At 44.3% G+C, this 18,607-nt stretch overlaps 1 protein-coding gene across 7 annotated transcripts in view; it reads left to right on the top strand.

Annotated features, from left to right (window-relative positions):
• MTUS2 (microtubule associated scaffold protein 2) overlaps nt 1–18,607 on the top strand; it is a 663,520-nt gene that overhangs the window by 566,495 nt on the left and 78,418 nt on the right. The window contains exon 1 of one of the 7 annotated variants that reach the window (XM_051834134.3): nt 13,438–13,981. The exons of the other annotated variants lie outside the window; for them this stretch is intronic. Within the exon in view, the coding sequence (XP_051690094.1) occupies nt 13,928–13,981 (54 nt within the window). The 5' untranslated portion in view covers nt 13,438–13,927. Of the gene's footprint in view, nt 1–13,437; nt 13,982–18,607 lie in introns of those variants that run through there. 7 annotated transcript variants of the gene reach the window in all.

The following is an 18,607-nucleotide window of genomic DNA, read 5'->3' as shown; positions in this document are numbered from 1 at the left end:
CAGGCTGCGGCTTTACCTGCTACACCACAGCACTGGCCTCCATCTTCCACATTCAAAGGCTCTGATGGTCACACTGGGCTCACCTGGGTGACACTGAATCACCTCTCTATTTTGTGTTCAGCTGAGTAGGAACCTTACTTCTCTCGATTCGTTGTTGTGTCCACAGCATGCTGTAGGGTTTGGGGATTTGGACATGGACAACTTTTGGGGGGAAGGGACATGATTTTGCATATTATTTTTCCTACTGTACTTCCAATGATCCAGAATAGTTTATAGAACAGTGGAACGATCTCATCTTTGAAGGTTTGGTGGAAGACCACAGTGAAAATGTCCAGGTCTGACGCTTTGTGTGTGCGCTGGTTCTGTAATCATTGTCTCTGTATCTTCTGTGGATCCTCTCCTGTCTGGACTTGCTATGCTTGGCTCCATTTTGGTTATCTGTATTTCCTTAGAAAACTGTCCACTTAATATAGAATTCTAAAGACAGAGTTTATTTGTACTGAGCTCTACAAACCTAGCCTCTTAGGATTTTTTTTTTCTGTTTTCCTTGTTACTTCTTATTTTGTTACCTTGTGTCTTCTCCCTCTCTTTTTTTTTCTATTGTTCAGGTTAGCTAGTAGTGAGCTATTTTGTTAATGTTTTTCAAATAAGTGTACCAGCTTTCTGTTCTCTGCTTTATTAGTTTGTGCTTTTATCTCTGTTGTTTCTTTCCAAGTGATTTATTTTAGCTTATTTTGTTGCTTTCTAGTTTTGGGAGCTAGATATCTAAGTCATTTAGTTACATCCTTTCATTTTTCAATTGTGAAAAATTTTTTTTAAAGATTTAATTGTTTATTTGAAAGTCAGAGTTACAGAGAGAGAAGAGGCACAGAGAGAGACAGAGAGGTCTTCCATCAGCTGGTTCACTCCCCAGTTGGATGCAATGTCTGGAGCTGCGCCAGTCTGAAGCCAGGAGCCAGGAGCTTCTTCTGGGTCTCCCACGTGGGTGCAAGGCCCCAAGGACTTGGGCCATCTTCCACTGCTTTCCCAGGCCACGGCAGAGAGCTGGATCGGAAGTGGAACAACCGGGTCTCGAACCAGCGCCCATATGGGATGCTGGCACTTCAGGCCAGGGCATTAACCTGCTGCGCCACAGCACCGGCCCCTCTCACTTATTTCTATCCAACAGCCAAGGAGCTTATTTTACTGTCTGTATTCTCTCTTCCCTCTCACACATTTTTAGCTGTATTATTTCCACTTGTCCACATGTGCAACATTTGTAGACTAGTCTTCCACTTTCATTCTCATCTTGGTTTTTGCCTTAAATCTACAATAATATGTAAATGAATTCTCAGTTCAGTCCTTCTGCTGCAAATTTCCCAGTCATCTCTCAGGTGCGGAAACTCATTTGCTAGGCAGTTCCTTAAGAAACACTCACAGGGTCAGATTCCCCGTGTTCTTGTGTGTTTCAAACTTTTCCAGTGTCCTGGATACTTGGACAGCTCAACCTGATGTAAAGTGTTGGCCTAGGTTATCTTTTGGTTGAGTTTTTTGAGTTTGTTTTTGGTTTTTATTTTTAAAGATTTATTGATTTGAAAGTGTGGCAGAGAGAGGGACACACACACATATCAAGAGAGAGAGAGAGAGAGAGAGAGAGAGAGAGAGAGATTTGCCATGCCCTGTTTCACTCCCCAAATGCCTGCAACAGCTGAAGTTGGACCAGACCAAGCCAAGAATACTACCCAGATCTCTCACGTCGGGGGAGGGACCCAGACACTTGAACATACTCCACTGCCTCCGAGAATGCAGAAGCAGGAAACTGGATCAGAAGCAGTGCAGCTGGCTTCATCCATTGCTCCACAGTGCCCACCCCATTGGTTTGTTTCTAAATTCCACTCCAATATTGTCTTGCTCTGAATACCTAATACTCTTGCCCTGGTAATCAGGTGATTGTTGTGCTTAGAGATCTTTTTTTTTTTTTTCTTTTTAAATCTCTGGACTCTGACGATGTTTATTAGGATGAATCTTGAAGTTGCTAAATTTAGGTGAACTTTCCCATACCCAGGGTTCCCTTCCCATTGGATGATTCAATTCTCTGGAAAGTTTTCTTATCTTTTAGTTTTTAAGTATTAGTTCTGTTTTGTTTTTACTCTTCAGAGAGACTAATAATATAAATACTAATCCATCTTTATCTGTTTTCCACTTCTACTATTTTCTCTGGAATCTTTTTTCTTCTTTCTTTTTCTCATTTTTATTTTCTTGTTTGCCTTCCCACCTTTTAAAATGCCCCTTGGGGAATTTTCTTTTGAGTTTATCTTATCATAAACATCTTGTAATTTAATTTTCATATATAAGACAATTTTTTGTCTTTTTCTTTCATGAATTCAATCAACTCTTTTCTACTACTTTGATATATATAATATATATATATATATATATATATATATATCTCCCAGATGCTACTTTTGAGTGTTCTTGCTTCATGGTTATTTTCCTGTGGGAAATTTTAATCAGTTAAGATATGTTGAACCTTATGTTCTGAATAATTCTGTATGTGTTCATTCGTTTTTTTTTTTTTTCTCGTGTTTGTTTTTGTAGTCAGGACCTGATTTTCAAGATGCCTGACTTGGTGCCTTCTTTTGGCCAACATAACAAGGTTCAGATTCTTTAGTTGGAGTTGTGGTGTGCGTGAAGTAAGGGATTCGTGTCCTTTATTTTTTGCTTTTTTTTTTGCTTTTTTTTTTTTTTTTTTTGTCTTGCAAGACCCTACATTTTCTGACCTGAACTGAAACTCCGTTGATCCCATGACCTTTTTGCCTTGTTCTGATCAGTGGTTCCCAGTGATGTTTTTGAATCTCCTGAATTAGTGTCAGTTCAGAGCCAGTGTCCAGTAGTCCTAAAGGGTCTGATTATGTCTGTTTGCACCCTGAATGGTTACCTGGAAACCTTTTGGGAAGGCTGAGAGAAACATTTGATTTTTATACTAGATTTTCAGTAGATTACCAGGGCCCTTCCTCCAGGGGATACCGTCTCCCTTTCATTCACACGTGCTGGGCAGTAAACAGACTCAAGTCTGAGAAGTCGGTAAGGGACCGTGACCTCTACTTTTATGATTGAGGTTAGACTTTGTTCACTTGACCTACAGCTTTTCTGCTTATCCCAACCAAGTAAGAATTTGATGGTCTTCCTGTTTTGTATCTAGACCTGTGTGATCCATTAGCCACTGCTATGGTTCTGCGTGAGTCAGGCCATGCCAATACAGGCATTTGTGTGTCTCTATACCCAGTTCAGCTGGGGACTATCAGTGTTCTCTTTACTACTGGAACTAGAGCTATTAGCATGTTTAATCAAATTATAGAGCCAATTCCAGAAAGCTTACTGGTAGATAATTGTATTTCCATCTTATAGAAGACATAAGCAAGGCTCTGAGAGAGCAAGTGAGCTGCGCAGTCACCCAGCTGAGGCTCAGATGGAGATCCGTCTGACCTCTGTGGTGAGACTGTTCTTTTTCTTTCTTCCACTTTGCTTTACAAGCACAGTCACATTGTTGATTGATATTCAGCTCTGGTTCAGTAGGATCATCCTTCTCATCTAATAAATGTCAGATAGACAAATGCCCTTGGAGGCTTTGCCAACTGCTCCTCATCTAGTGTCTGATCCCACCTATCAACTGTCCTTTCTTGTGCAACTTACTTATCCAGCTAGTAAAAAATAATTTGAATTTTGTTTCTCTTAGGAGAGCAGTCAATTCTTCTGAGTGTAAATCTTCTGAAACTTGAGGCAGGCACATCTCCTGCAGTCATTCAAGTCATTGGCTTGCAGGAAAAAAAAAAAAAAAGGAAAGACACTGTCAAAGATTAACAGACTAGAAAACAAAAAATTATCTTACATTAGTAAAAACATTCCTACTTGAGTATTACAGATAAGTAACATCTTTTTCTTTTAGTTCTCTTCTTGACAGTGATCTAAGAATACATTTAAGAACAAGAGCATGTGTGTCATGTTTCTTAATTTTCTGAATTCTGTTTACTACATCAAAGGTGTTTCAGAACATTGACTGGATATACAAGGATGCTCATAGTCACCAGTCACTTCCAAGTTAAAGCTTTCTTTTCTGAACTGTCCCTTTCCAGCCCATTTTTTTATCTCATTAAAATCTTGAGGTGGATTGTGTTTGGTCAAAACTGTGCATATTTTCCTGGTGGTCTCCATTGCTAAAATGTTGTGATAGATTTCCAGCTTATATTGTAGATACAAAGCAAAGAGGAGGGGCCTGGGCAGCGGAACCAACATAAACAGATGGTTGCCTTGACGATCTGTAAAAGACCCTCTCATGATCATTTCTCATGGTTTTCTTTTTGAGATAAATAATGACACAGAATTTCTGTATCTCGTTGACCTGCAAACAGCACCAGGGCTCACGGATAGCACCAGACACCAAAATGCCTCTGCCAGGAAGCCAGCGTCACTTGGCTTGAGTTCTCCGAGGACAAGGCTTGCATCTCTAAAGAGAATGTTCCTTGAGGAGTATTTTTAAGGCAGATGGTGTGTAAGAGTGTGAAGAACAGCGGAGAGCAGCGGGGGGCTGTGACATTCTGGGCAAGACCAATGGAAATGGCTGTTACCGTGTGAGGCAAGGCATCCTGGTGGAAGAGCATGGGGCAGAGGGGTGACATGATATCACAGTTAAGGAGAAATCACAGTCCTCAAGGGGGTGGGGTGGTGCTGAGTGGGGAGCAGAGTTTGAGCCAGGAGACTTGACTCTGACCCGAGTGATTGACAATGAATGATGGATGTGGAATTCCCATTTTAAGGAAGACAAAGAAATCACAGTCCTGGGCGAGTTTGACATTGACATGCACTTGCTTTCCACTAGGCCAGTTTTTAAGTGGTTTGTACATTTCTTTTTGCTTGCTTTTTTTTTTTTTTTTTTTTTTTTTTTTTTTTTTTTTTTTTTTTTTTTGACAGGCAGAGTTAGAGAGAGAGAGACAGAGAGAAATGTCTTTCTTTTTCTGTTGGTTCACCCCACCCCCAAAGTGGCCGCTACGGCACATTTGTTTTTAAACGTGCTTTTAAAAAAAGCTTTGCAATAGATGTTTCAGTTCCAGCCTGTGAAAATGTGGGGCAATTCTATAAATATGTTTGAATTCCCTTTTTCATTTCAGTAGGCTCAGATCCCTTAACCAGGTTAGAGCACAAAATTGCAGTTCGATTGCCCTTGTGGATAAAAGGCTCCACAATGACATGGAATTAGTAAAACACAGGGCCTTAGTGTGATCTGTGGACTCAGACAGGAGCTCAGAGCCCCACTCTGTCATGTTCTGGCTTCATGAACACACAACAGGTTGTGTAATCTCTGAGTCCCAGGTTTCTCATCTATACACTAGACTTGACAAATGCTGTTGTTTGGATGTTGAATGGCCCCCAAAGGCTGGTGGGCTTGTTCTCTGAGGTGGTGCTGTTGGGAGGTGGTGGAACCTTTAGGGAGTGAGGCCTGCTGGGAAGTTCTTGGATTATTGGGGGTGTGCCCCAGAGGGAGATTTCAGACCCCAGTCTGTCTGCTGCTCCCTGTGTACGTACTCTACCATCTGCCTTCACCAGAGCCTGCATCATGATATTGGACTCTTAGCCTCCTAACCTGTGGGCTAAGAAACCTCTCCTTCATAAAGAGCATGTCTCGGGGATTTCACTGTAGTGATGAAGAGTTGATTGACCCAGGAATGGTGCTTACTTCACGTAGTGTAAGAGGGTGACATGAGATTGAGCACAAGCCCATGCACAGTGCCTGGCATCTATTTGTCAGTCCGTTAACTCTCGTCATTAGTTATTGTTTCCAAATATGAAATGGTCGTAAGGGTTGATCTGATGAGATACACCATTAGGCTTTCAAATGACTTTGCTAAATACTTGCTCCTATTTAAATGCATCAAAAATATGCCAAGCATAAAAGTTACCTCAAGCTTTTTAACGTATCAAGAGCCAGGCGCCAGTGTTGTGGTCTAGTAGGTAAGGCCACTGCCTGCAATGCCAGCATCCCATATGGGCACTGGTTCATGTCCCGGCTGCTCCACTTCAAATCAACTACCTGATAATGTGCCTTGGAAAAGCAGTAGAAGATGGCCCAAGTGGTTGGGCCCCTGCCACCCACATGGGAGCACAGATGAAGCTCCTGCCTCCTGGCTTCGGCCTGGCCGAGCCCTGGCCTTTGTGGACATCTTGGGGGTGAACCAGCAGGTAGAAGATCTCTTTCTCTCTCTCTTTCTCCATCTCTCTCATTAACTCTGACTTCCAAATAAATAAATCAGTCTTTATAAAATAAAATATCAAGAGCCAGAGTGCCCCTGATTTCATGAGCCGTCCAGGTCATTTTTCCCTACACCAAGTCCCAACAGTCTTAACCCCCACTATATTTGCCTTCAAGAAGTTGAGTCTTTGTTTCAGGTACTCAAGCATTTTGGGGACTCCCCAGAGAACTACGTGGCCTACACCTTGCCACCATGATATGGGGACCAGTTTCTCTCCCTCAAAATGAGTTTCACTGACCATTTTTCCTCTGCCTAGAATCCAGTCCCCAGGTACTGAATGTCCCGAGAAGGACCTGTGTCTTTCTCACCTCAGTCGACAGCCCCATCCTGATTCCTTCAGGGACTTCTCCAAAGGCTGGCTGGCTGGCTGCCGAAAGGGCCGCTTCCCTCTCAGGAACTCTCCCTCCCTCCAGGTGGCCTTCGAAAGACAGCGAGCAGCGCCCATTGTCTGTGGTTTCTGCTCACCATTCCTACCCAGAAAGGACAGAGGATTCCAGTTATGGAGCAGGGAATATCCAGGTTGAGCCTGGGATACCTTCCTGTGTCTGAGAGCAAGGAGAGTGGACGAGTGCTTTGGGCCAACAAGAAGCTGGAATGCACTGTGCCGCTGAGAAGATGCTAAATGCAATTGACTCGCACATACTGTGTCTATTAAATTTAAAACATCAGCTTATCATTTAAACTGTCCTGAATGAGTCAGATGAAGCAAACACCAACCTCATGGGGTACCATTGCAACAGCAGTTCAGAAATTGACTCTGGAAAGGAAAGGACGAAGCATTCATTTTGTCTTTCACATGAGAACTGTATTGCAGGGAATTTTAATAACCATCATTGATAAGGAAAAAATCTTTTTCTTAATAAAATCTTCAGCTAATAAATGCAAAAAAAAAGTCGAACAGAATGACCTCTTGCAGCCTCCAATGAAACAATCAGTTCAGGTAATAATTATTAGCAGACAAACTGTTAGATGGGGGCAGGTATTGTGGCACAGTGAGTTAAGTCTCACCTGCAGTGCCAGCATCCCACATCACAGGGCCAGTTCGAGTCCTGGCTGCTCCACTATTTACCCAGCTGCATCTGAGAAGGCAGCAGACTTTGGCCCGAGTGCTAGGACCCCTGTGATCCAAATGGCAGAGCAGGATGGAGTTCCTAGGACCTGGCTTTGACCTGGCCTAGTCCTGGCTGTTGAATTCATCTGGGGAGTGAACCAGTGATAGAAAGTCTCTGTCTCTCCTGCTCTCTAGGTTGCTCTGCCTTTCAAATAAATAAATCTTAAAAAATAAATAAATAAACACTGGATGAAAGCTTGCTGGGGACTTTACAAGGCAGCAGATAAGATCCTTTGCAGCTCACTAAATGGGACATGAGACACTGTACTGCTCCTGGTGGAACGCAGTGTGATGCCCACAGCGTCATGGCTAAGGTACTGAAACCCTGCGGAACTGAGCTGGAGCCTCATTCGGACTCAAGAACTAAATCCCACTTACAGGGAGGTAGGGACAAGGATGCGAAGAAGAATCTGATCTGTGAGAAGCTCTGTAGGACAGGGAACCAAATTTCTGAACAAATCAATGGCTTAGGAGAGAAATCGGGGGTGGAGAGGGGCTTATGCCCAGAAGAGACTTAAAATATTATAATACATGAACCTAATTTGAGTCCTCATTCAAGCAAATACACTGTATCCTCCCCAAAAAAGGAACTTTTTTAGAAACCAGCAGAATTTTGTTAGGGGTAAGCATTTTGATGCCAAGGATGTAGTGTACATTTTGTTTGGCATTTTAATGCCATTGTGGTTATGTAAGAAAATGTTCATAATTTTCAGCAGTGCTTACTAAAGGAAGTAGGGCTTGCTTAGAAATCCTTTGTCAATTAAAAGAAAAGAAAAAAAGTGTAAATGAAAATAAGGTGGCGGCCGGCGCCGCGGCTCACTAGGCTAATCCTCCGCCTAGCGGCGCCGGCACACCGGGTTCTAGTCCCGGTCGGGGCGCCGGATTCTGTCCCGGTTGCCCTTCTTCCAGGCCAGCCCTCTGCTGTGGCCAGGGAGTGCAGTGGAGGATGGCCCAGGTGCTTGGGCCCTGTACCCCATGGGAGACCAGGAAAAGCACCTGGCTCCTGGCTCCTGCCATCGGATCAGCGCGGTGCGCCGGCCGCAGCGCGCTGGCCGCGGCGGCCATTGGAGGGTGAACCAACGGCAAAGGAAGACCTTTCTCTCTGTCTCTCTCTCTCACTGTCCACTCTGCCTGTCAAAAATAAAAATTAAAAAAAAAAAATTAAAAAAAAAAAAAGAAAATAAGGTGGCAAAATCTTGACAGTTGCTGAATCTGAGTGATGACTGAGGGAAAAAGTAAAAAAAAATTAATGTTTAAAAAGAGAGAGAGAAGGAATAGATACAAGAAATCTACTAGAACCCCAATGCCTGTTGAAACTAGAAATGGGTTATGAAGATCCCTTGTATCAAGGTTTCTCAAAAAGTTCACAGAAAATGGGATTAAAATATAAGTTTATTTTGGTGCACAAAAATTAAAATCCATATGTAAGTTTTATTATTTTTCTCATAACATTAGCAGAGATGAGAATAGAGGTTCTTGTCTTTTTTAAATAAATTTATTTTTTTAAAGATTTATTTATTTGAAAGGCAGAGTTACAGAGAGGCAGAGAGAGAGAGAGAGAGAGAGAGAGAGAGAGATTCCATCCACTGGTTCACTCCCCAGATGGCTACAATGGCTGGAGCTGAGCTGATCCAAAGCCAGGAGCCAGAAGCTTCTTCCAGGTCTCCCACATGGGTGCAGAGGCACAAGCACTTGGGCCATCTTCCACTGCTTTTCCACTGCCATACCAGAGAGCTGGATTGGAAGTGGAGCAGCTGGGACTTGAACCAGTGCCTATATGGGATGCTGGCACTGCAGGCAGCGGCTTTACCAGCTATGCCACAACACCAGCCACCATGTTCTTGTGTTGACACAGAAAGAATTCAGGCGTGAGACAGAGAGCAGTGATAAGCGAGGTAGCAGGATTTACTGGGGGTCGAGCATCCATCCGAAAGCTGGGCATCTCTCCAGATGGAATCTGAGAGAGTACCCAGTCATTCAGAATGGGGAAGGTAAGGCTGCATGGTGTATTGGAGAGAGTACACCTGACAGGCCAGACGGGCATCTCAGCACAGGGCTGAGCACACAGTCTGCGTTCAGAATGGGATCCAGTTCTTCCTGCCATTTCTCCTTCCTCCCACCCTCTTCTCCTGGGAAAAGGATTTGCTGGGTGGGAAAAAGGTATACAATTCCTCCCAAGATTTTATTACTCAGTGTTATCAGACTGAGGCACAGATAGGCTTCTCCTAGGGTACCAGGGTGTGGGCAGGACTTGGTAGGGCAAAATACTGGGCTGTTCCAAGGTGAGCAATGAGGCTGTTTAACCTGCTGTGCCACAATGCTGACCCCCATCAGCTTTTTTTTTTTTTAATTAAAAATTTATTTATTTGAAAGGCAAGGGGGGGGAGAGAGAGATAACTTTTTGAAGTAGCCTTGTATATGTCTGTATCTGTATATGTTTATAATTTTTATAGCGTGTAAAGAAAACAAAGGGGCCTGCGCTGTGACGAAGCGGGTTAACGCCCTGGCCTGAAGCACCGGTTTGAGACCTGACTGCTCTACTTCCAATCCAGCTCTCTGCTATGGCCTGGAAAAGCAGTACAAGATGGCCCAAGTCCTTGGGCCCCTGCACCCACTTGGGAGACCTGGAAGAAGCTCCAGGCTCCTGGCTTCAGATCGGCGCAGCTCTGGCCGTTGTGGCCATCTGCGGAGTGAACCAGTAGATGGAAGACATCTCTCTGTCTCTACCTCTCTCTCTCTCTGTAACTCTGTCTTTCAAATAAATAACAAATAAATCTTTAAAAAAAGAAAACAAAGGCACAGTTCAAGGACACTGGGACGGGTCTCAAATCCGCACGCTACGCCCTGTGATCTCAGCAGTGCTCTGCAGGATGGAGTAGACCCTGGCTTGCTTCAGCACCCTCCTGGCCCAAGAGATGCTGAACTTTACTTTCATTGTATGGCTTCTCCAGTCTCATCCTGATTTCCTATGGGCAACCATGCCAGCTAGAGGCTGCATTCATCGCCCAAGAATAAGCAGTGGTTTCCTCGTGTGGTGGAATAGGAATTCTAATTTAGAGAGAGACCATTTCCTCAGACAAACTCTCTGCAGGAAGCCGGCCTCGTCACAGACTCCATGGTGAGCACAGGCTCAGGTTCCTGGGGCCTCCATGGCTTCCAGCTCCTTCGCTCTGTTACGATCTCGAGACTTCTAGGGTGTGAGATCTCAGGTGCATTCAAACCACCCCTTTAAACAATCCTCATGAGATGCTTATGAAATTTTACCAGCTTAGCTATTTTTAAAAAAGATTTATTTATTTATTTGAAAGTGAGAGTTACACAGAGAGGGTGTTAACCTGCTGCACCACAGCACCAGCCTCATATTAGCTATTTTTAAATGCAGAGTTTCACCATTATGAATGCACAGAAAGATCTCCATAACTCTTTTCTTGCAAAACTGCAGCTCTCGCATTAAACAATTCCCATGCTTCCCAACCCCCACCTTAACAGCCACCTTTTCTGCTTTTTGCCTTGATGAATTTGATTCCTCTCCTTAGCTCACCTGAGAGGAATCAGGCAGCTTCTGTGCTTTTGTGGCTGCCTGATGTCCCTCAGGTTCATCCATGCTGCACCATGCGTCTCACTTCCCTTCCTTTTCAAGGCTGAATAATATTCCATTGCATGGAGAGGCCACTCTCTCTCACTTCACCGTTGGCTACTGTGACTAATGAGTGCACCAAGCTACCACTGCTCACAAACGTACAATTTCTCCCCCAAGATTTCAAAAGGCCCCGCTCTCAGGCCAAGGTTCAAGCTCAAGGTCGTGTGAACTCCCCTTCTTTTGAGAGGTCTGCTAAAGCTCACCTCCAAGGAGCAGACGCCTGCACGGGAGGGCCGTAGCTCTGTTCCGTGTGCCACACAGGGCCCAGAGGGCAGTCCCTGCCTTTTCCTGGCCACACTTCATTTCAAAACGACGTAAGTGAAATCTGCCGGCAAGTGGCTGACAAGCGAAATTGGCTCCCTTTGCCCTGGTTTTGCAACCCGCAAGGGTCAGCTGCTGTTGCGTGAACAGTGTCTCTTCCCAGAACTTCATTCCAAATGCGTGAAAGGCCATGTTTGTCTCATTTAAAAAAAAATACTGTACTTCCTCCAAACAGTGCACAGTTAGAAACCTGAGGTGTTTCCCACTTGGATGCAGTGACGATTGATGCTGAATTGCATATCCATATGCATGTACCCTTGCAGTATTCTAGGACAGAATTGAAAATGTTGGTTCGAAGTGCGTGTTCGTTTAAGTTTTGACAGGTCCAGCAAAATTGCCTCCCTAAAGGGTTATGTTAATTTATGTACTGGCTTTAAAAGAAAGAGCTGACCTTACTCTTTCACACTTAGAGCAAACATTCTAGTCTGTTCTAACTTGCTCACCAGTGTTGTCCTCTCTACAAGTAAACCTAACTTGTACTACTTCATTAACAATCTGCTAGGAAAATTATCAGTCAAGTGATTACAGTTATCTGATTTTTTTAAAAAAAAAGATTTACTTATTTATTTGAAAGTCAGAGTTAAACAGAGAGAGAAGGAAAGGCAGAGAGATCTTCCATCTGCTGGTTCACTCCCCAATTGGCCAAAACAGCCGCAGCTGTGCTGATCCGAAGCCAGGAGCTTCTGCTGGGTCTCCCACACAGGTGCAGAGGCCCAAGCACTTGAGCCATCTTCTACTGCTTTCCCAAGCCACAGCAGAGAGCTGGATTGGAAGTGGAGCAGCAGAGACTCGAATCAACGCCCATATGGGATGCCGGCACTGCAGGCAGCGGCTTTACCTGCTACACTACAACCCTTGTCTGGAATTATCTGATTTTCAACAGCATCTGTGTGCTGATAGCCTTAGGCAAGTTTAGTGGGCAAAAAAAAAAAAGTCATTGTATATTTCTGCACATGAGAAAATTTCAAGGTTTCTTCTGAGACATAAAGTTAATCTTGTAAATGTTAGCATCTTTTACTTTCAAGATCATAATATTTATTTATTTATTTATTTACTTGACAGGTAGAGTTATAGACAGTGAGAGAGAGACAGAGAAAGGTCTTCCTTCCGTTGGTTCACTCCCCAAACAGCCACTACGGCCAGCACTGCACCGATCCGAAGCCAGGAGCCAGATACTTCTTCCTGGTCTCCCATGCACGTGCAGGGGCCCAAGCACTTGGGCCATCCTCCACTGCCTTCCCGGGCCACCACAGAGAGCTGGACTGGAAAAGGAGCAACCAGGACTAGAACTGGCGCCCATATGGGATGCCGGCACTGCAGGCGGAATATTAACCAAGTGAGCCATGGCGCCGACCCCAATGATAATATATTTTTAAAATCAAATATTTTCTTTAAAAAAAAGAAAAGGATACATATTTATTTTCATTTTATTTGAAAGGCAGAGAGAGAGAGAGAGAGAGAGAGAGATCGATCTTCCATCCTCTGGCTCACTTCGCGAAAGTCTGCAATAGCCAAGGCTGGGCCAGGCCTGAGCCAGGAGCCTAGACCCAATGTGGATCTCCCTTGTGTATGGCAGGAACGCAAATACTTGAGCCAAGACCTGCTGCCTCCCAGGGTGCACATTAGCCAAGCCAGGACTCAAATTTGAGGCACTTGGATATGGGAGACAGATGTCCCAAGCAGCCATTTAACCCCTGTGCCAAACACCTGCCTCTCCAAATCTCTTGAAAACTTCAGCACCCTGTTCCCCTCCCTTTCTAATTCATAAATATTTGAAAAATTACTAATTGCTGAGAAAGATCAAGTTGGCTAAGGGTCTCAAGCCAGTTTGACTGGAAGAAACATCTGTCCCCAGACCCCAATCTTAATGACTTAGGCCACTCTGTGGTCTGTGTCACGGTCAGCCTGGGCAAGGGACTTCCCAGGGATAGTTCCAATAGGAAGATTTCATCAAATAACGACATCCAGGTTGGAAAATGAGCAATCGGTGGTTCTCACCGACAATAGATACCCTGGGAGGCCATCTTCATGGCGTTTGTAAACATTTTTATTTGTCGGTAAGACAGCGGGATTTGCGCAGCGGCGAGAGCGCGCTGGGGCCTCCGCGGACCCGGGCGCCCCTGGAAGCCGGCTCCTTTTGTGTGCGCCCGCCCTCCTCTGCTCCAGCCTGCGCGGTGCAGAGGCGCGTCCACGCCCAAGCGGGCTGGAGCCCAGGCCCGCAGGCCTCCTTGGGAGGCGGCTCCGGTACCTGCCTCGTTGTCGGGCGACAATTGATTGGCCTCCATCCGAGGATTCCGGAGTCGAAGTGACCTTCCCTCCCGCCGGTCCCCTCCCTTCCTCGCTCCCGCCCGCCTCACGCCGCAGAATCCAAACGCTGGCCGCTTGGCTTTCCTCCTTCTCCTCTGGAAATTCCTCTGGCTCCGGGATTCCTGAAGTTATTAGGAGAATTACGGTAGCCGAGGGGAGCACATGGAAGTTGTGACAGCTCCCAGCGGCGCGCCCCTTTCGCGTGTGCCCGTGGCGCGGCTGAGGAATCACCGCCGACACATTGAATGAAGTCAGCCTGCCGGGATGGGCCACTGCTGCTGCAAGCCTTATAACTGCCTTCAGTGCCTGGACAACACGGTACTTCCCTTGCCTGTCTCTCTTCCTCCCTCTCCTCCTTTGCAAGGGCAGGGGGAGGCTTGAGCCAGCCCCAGCCAGTGCTGTCTCTCGTCCCCAGCATGCCTGTGCGCTTTGTTGCTGAGCAGGGGGCTCCTTAACTGGCTCCCGTGGGCTAGATTGGGAGTAGCATTCACGGAAACATTTGCTCTCACATACTCTGCAGTGCCTTACATAATTCGGTATTCCTGCAGTCTCCCGTGGAACTGTTGCATTTTTCCTGAAATAGTAGGGACATCTTGAAAGCCACACTGCCAGGAAATCCTTGGAATATTCTCAATGCCTTTGAGTGTACCTGGGAAGCCTAAGACGCCCCGGTTGGGGGGGGGGGGGTGTAGATTAGCCAGGCTCCTTTTTCTGTGGCAAGGGCTAACTTTGAAAGTTTACCTTTTTTTTTTTTTTAAAGGCATCTCTCCTTGTCGTTTATATCCTTGATGCCAGAGAAGGCACACGGGCAGGGCATGGTTCTTTTCTCTGTACTTGTTTGCATCAGAGAGCAGAGAATATCAGAGGTTGCGAGGGTCTGAGGGTGTGTTCAAGTCTTCATTGGAAGGAAGATTCACAGCCAGGGGACCAAAACTAGAGAAGGAGGGAGAACTGTGTGGCAATTCCAACACAAAGCCTTTCTTTGCCTGCTCCCTGAGCCTGCAGAGGGATTAGGTTATGCTTTTAATTTTACCACGAGAAAGGTATTGGCAAAGACTCTTGTCTCTGATATATTTTATTATGCACTGTTTGGGTTTCTCAAAGATGCATGAAATGGGATTTCATAAGGGGTTGAAATTGCCTGCTTTAAGCTATCCACATGGGCATCAGCTGTCCCCATAGCTTGAGGTGAGGACGTGAACAGATGAAGGGAAATATATGGTTTAATTTAAAACTCATTACAAGGCAGTCACATGGGAGCATCTTAGTTATCACTTCTGCTTGTGAACTTCGACCCAGAGTAGGTTTGCGATTATCAATGAATTTCAAAATTTTTTGGCACCAAAATAAACTTAATTGCATTTCTCATGCACTTTTTGAAGTGCCTTCCTAGATGCAATAAACTGATATCTTGAAAGTCTCTTTAGTACTTTTGTGCCAATGAAAACTATTTCAATGGGTTTGGCTTTGGCTTCAGTGACTTTGAAGTAAAATAATTACATAGTCCTTACGTGCTTTTAGCAAATTCAGATACAAAACATTTGCACTCAAGTATCTGCAGCTCCAACACTGAAGGACTTAAATCCTTTTTCAACAGAAGTGGTCACAAAATGGTGTTGAAGAAAGGTTTTCAATGGTAGCTGTAATAAACAGGAATGACATGTATGATGATAATATGGAGTTCATATTCCTAAACCCTGATATAAAAGTTTTAGAAATAAAAATTGTAATTTATAGGCCTTCTTGTTGGAGAAAATATATTTTAAAGTGAATCTATCCCACCTGTCTTGTTTCAGATTGGTTCTTGAAATAATCATCCCCATGTTATTATTGAGGTCTGAGACTTTGGAAGATAATTCGATGTTATTTTGCCTCTTTAGCCTTGTGTGCTGTTTAAGTAACTTTCCGATGTCTTTGCTTTGAAACTTCAAACTCAGTACGAACTATTCTTGACTAATATAAACTAAAAAACTTACACTGCATTTATTAACTTTTTCATTACATTGAGGTCTATATTTTGGGACTTTTGCTATATTTCAGGATAGTATTCCCATTTGAAATTTCACAGGTATTTATCCTTGTGAGTATCTCTTGTGAAATCTTAGACTTTATTTTTAAAATAAGATGTGTTCTATTTAGTTGCCTACTTTTCGGGATACCTTCATGGGCACTATGTGAAAATCATTTTATGAGAACAAAAAGTTCATGGAAAATGAAGTAAAAAGTAAATTTATCTTGGTGCAAAAAATGCTGACGACTATACGTAGTTTTTTCATAATAAGCCTTGCCATGAACTTTTCAAAGACCCAGTGTATTTGGTATTTACTTTGTGAGCGAGTCACTGTTTGTTAGAAACATCATAATCTCAAATCTCAGGAACCAGTGTCCCTTCAATTCCACCACAGAATTCTTCGACTCTAGCCTCAACATCATCTGAAAGAGGCCTGACAAATAAATTAAGTCATTTCTGATGACTTCTACCCAGCTTAACAAATCTCAGCAAACTAAACATTTTCTCCAAACTTCATAGAGAACGAAATGAAAACTTGAAGAACTAAAAACAAAATAAATGGTATTTCTAACAGTTTGTTCATGGTGAAGATAAAGAGATCTTGAAAAACATGGCGACAATGAAAGATCATTTTTTAAATAATCAGTGTCATAGATGAGGCTGATAAATGCCAGCCTGAAGATGCTTCCTTAGCATTAATTTATTGGTGAGGAAATTATAGAATCTTGTCTAAAATAGAAAATGAAAAAAAAATTAAGTGAACAAAGTTTTTATAGGCTAATTGTGCTTCTGTATTTCCAACTTATAGAAAGTAATCCATTAGTAATATTTAATGCTGATTTAATCTTTGCCATGTAACTGCAAGAACTAGCAAACAATTCTCAAATGGCTTTGCTGGCCCGTTTGGGGTTTACCAGTTACTGGTTTGGTTGTGCATCCACCATTTCCAGAGAATTTATAAGCAGGTAGGCAAAAATGGCCTGTATAGAGCAATTCAACCTACATATGGGACTGGACTACAATTAAGTGAAAGTTATGAAGTACTGACTATGCCTGTTTCTGGAATTTAGTGAAAGAAGTCAGACTAGAACCACAGCAAGCTTTCTTGGGGAAGGAAAAAAAAAAGTGGAACATGAATTGTGCTTTGAGGAGTGAAGTAGAAATTGACGAAGCTGAAGATGTGAACTTGTCATTCCAAGCAATGAGTGTGTTCAGGAAGGTGTTTCAGTTCAATCTGATGACGTCTGAGGTAGCAAACCTCATGGGAAACAAAGCGCATAGGGAGTGTGGGTGATTCTCCAAGCTGAAAGCCAGGCACAGGTTTTAAAAGTTGAGTTAATGAAAAGTGGCAATCTCTTGGGTTTTTGAGCAGAGGTACAGTCTGTAGTGAGGCACATCTGCTCGTGTTTACAAATTTAAGGCATGACCCAGGAAGACCACCAGGACCCCCGAAGGGTCCCAAAGGATCTGTCCCTTGGGTCACCACCTGTGAACTCGGCGTGATCCAGGTTGAAGCCAACAGCGATGGGTGTGCAGAAGCACCTGATCCATGACCTCCTGGAGGTGGTCAAAATTAGGAACTCCAAGTGATTAAGAGAAAGAAACCAGGCGTAGAAACTAGAATTCCAATTTTTTTTTAAACGAGAGAGAGATATAACAAGCTAACAAGCAGTAATGGGCCTGACACATGTTATTTTCTTTTAGCGTCAGAAGCCCAGCATAGAAGAAGCCTTGGTGTGAATGGGATCCAAAGCCAGTGAGTTAGGCTCTTGAAGAACCCAGTGGCCTGAGAGCCTTTCGGGGGAAATGTCCCATCATCCCTCTGGCCTGAAACGTACCCATGAAGCCATGCGACTGTTACTGGCCCCGGAGACTGACTTGTTTAAAGCTGTCTTTGCCGACCAGCTCTCCTGGTCCTTTCTTGAACTGTGTGGTTGGATTCGGTCTGTTGCCCAGTCTTGTGGACCAGGTACTAGCCAGTCCTCCAGGGCCTGATTTGCATATCTCTATCTAACCTTCCGTATGTGGATTGTAACCACGGAAACTAATCCTATTTACCTTTTCTCTGAATTCCTGATGGGGTGGGAATTGGGAGAAGGCACTTCACTGTTCCCCCCAGGTGTGTGCAGGCTCTCTGACAGTAATAGGTCATTTGGGAAGGTGATTAAAGCAAGGTAGAAACCCCAAAGGCCAGGAAACTTCTTTTAATTGTTCTTAAAAGATTTATTTATTTCTTTATTTATTTATTTATTTATTTGAAAGGCTGAGTTACAGACAGAGTGAGGTCTTCCACACGCTGGTTCATTCCCTATATGGCCACAACAGGCGGAGCTGGGCCAGTCTGAAGCCAGGAGCCAGGAGCTTCTTCCAGGTCTCCCTTGTGAATTCAGGGGCCCAAGCACCTGGGCCATCTTCTGCTGCTTTCCCAGGCCATTAGCAGGGAGCTGGATCAGAAGTGGAGCAGCTGGGACTAGAACCAGCACTCATATGGGATGCCGGCGCCACAGGAGGAGGCCTAACCTGCTACACCACAGCAGCGGCCCCAGGAAACTTCTTAAGTGATCTGAGGGTACTTTAAAAAGTCAATAGGAGGGGCCAGTGCTGTGGTGTAGTGGGTAAAGCCGTAGCCTGAAGTGCTGGCATGGGCGCTGATTCAAGTCCTGGCTGCTCCACTTCCGATCCAGCTTTCTGCTATGGCCTGGGGAAGCAGTGGAAAATGGCCCAAGTCCTTGAACCCCTGCACCCACTTGGGAGACCTGGAAGAAGCTCCTGGCTTCGGTTCGGTGCAGCTCCAGCCATTGTGGCCATCTGGGGGGTGAGCCACGAGATGGAAGATCTCTTTCTCTCTCCCCTCTCTCTGTAATTCTTTCAAATAAATAAATAAATCTTTTAAAAAAAAGTCCATAGGAAAATGCATATAACGAAAAACCTAT

This window comes from Oryctolagus cuniculus, chromosome 9 (genome assembly GCF_051225735.1).
Source record: "Oryctolagus cuniculus isolate XC-2025 breed Fujian yellow rabbit chromosome 9, ASM5122573v1, whole genome shotgun sequence".
Classification (NCBI taxonomy): Eukaryota; Metazoa; Chordata; class Mammalia; order Lagomorpha; family Leporidae; genus Oryctolagus; species Oryctolagus cuniculus.
This window is presented reverse-complemented; position numbering and strand designations above follow the sequence as displayed.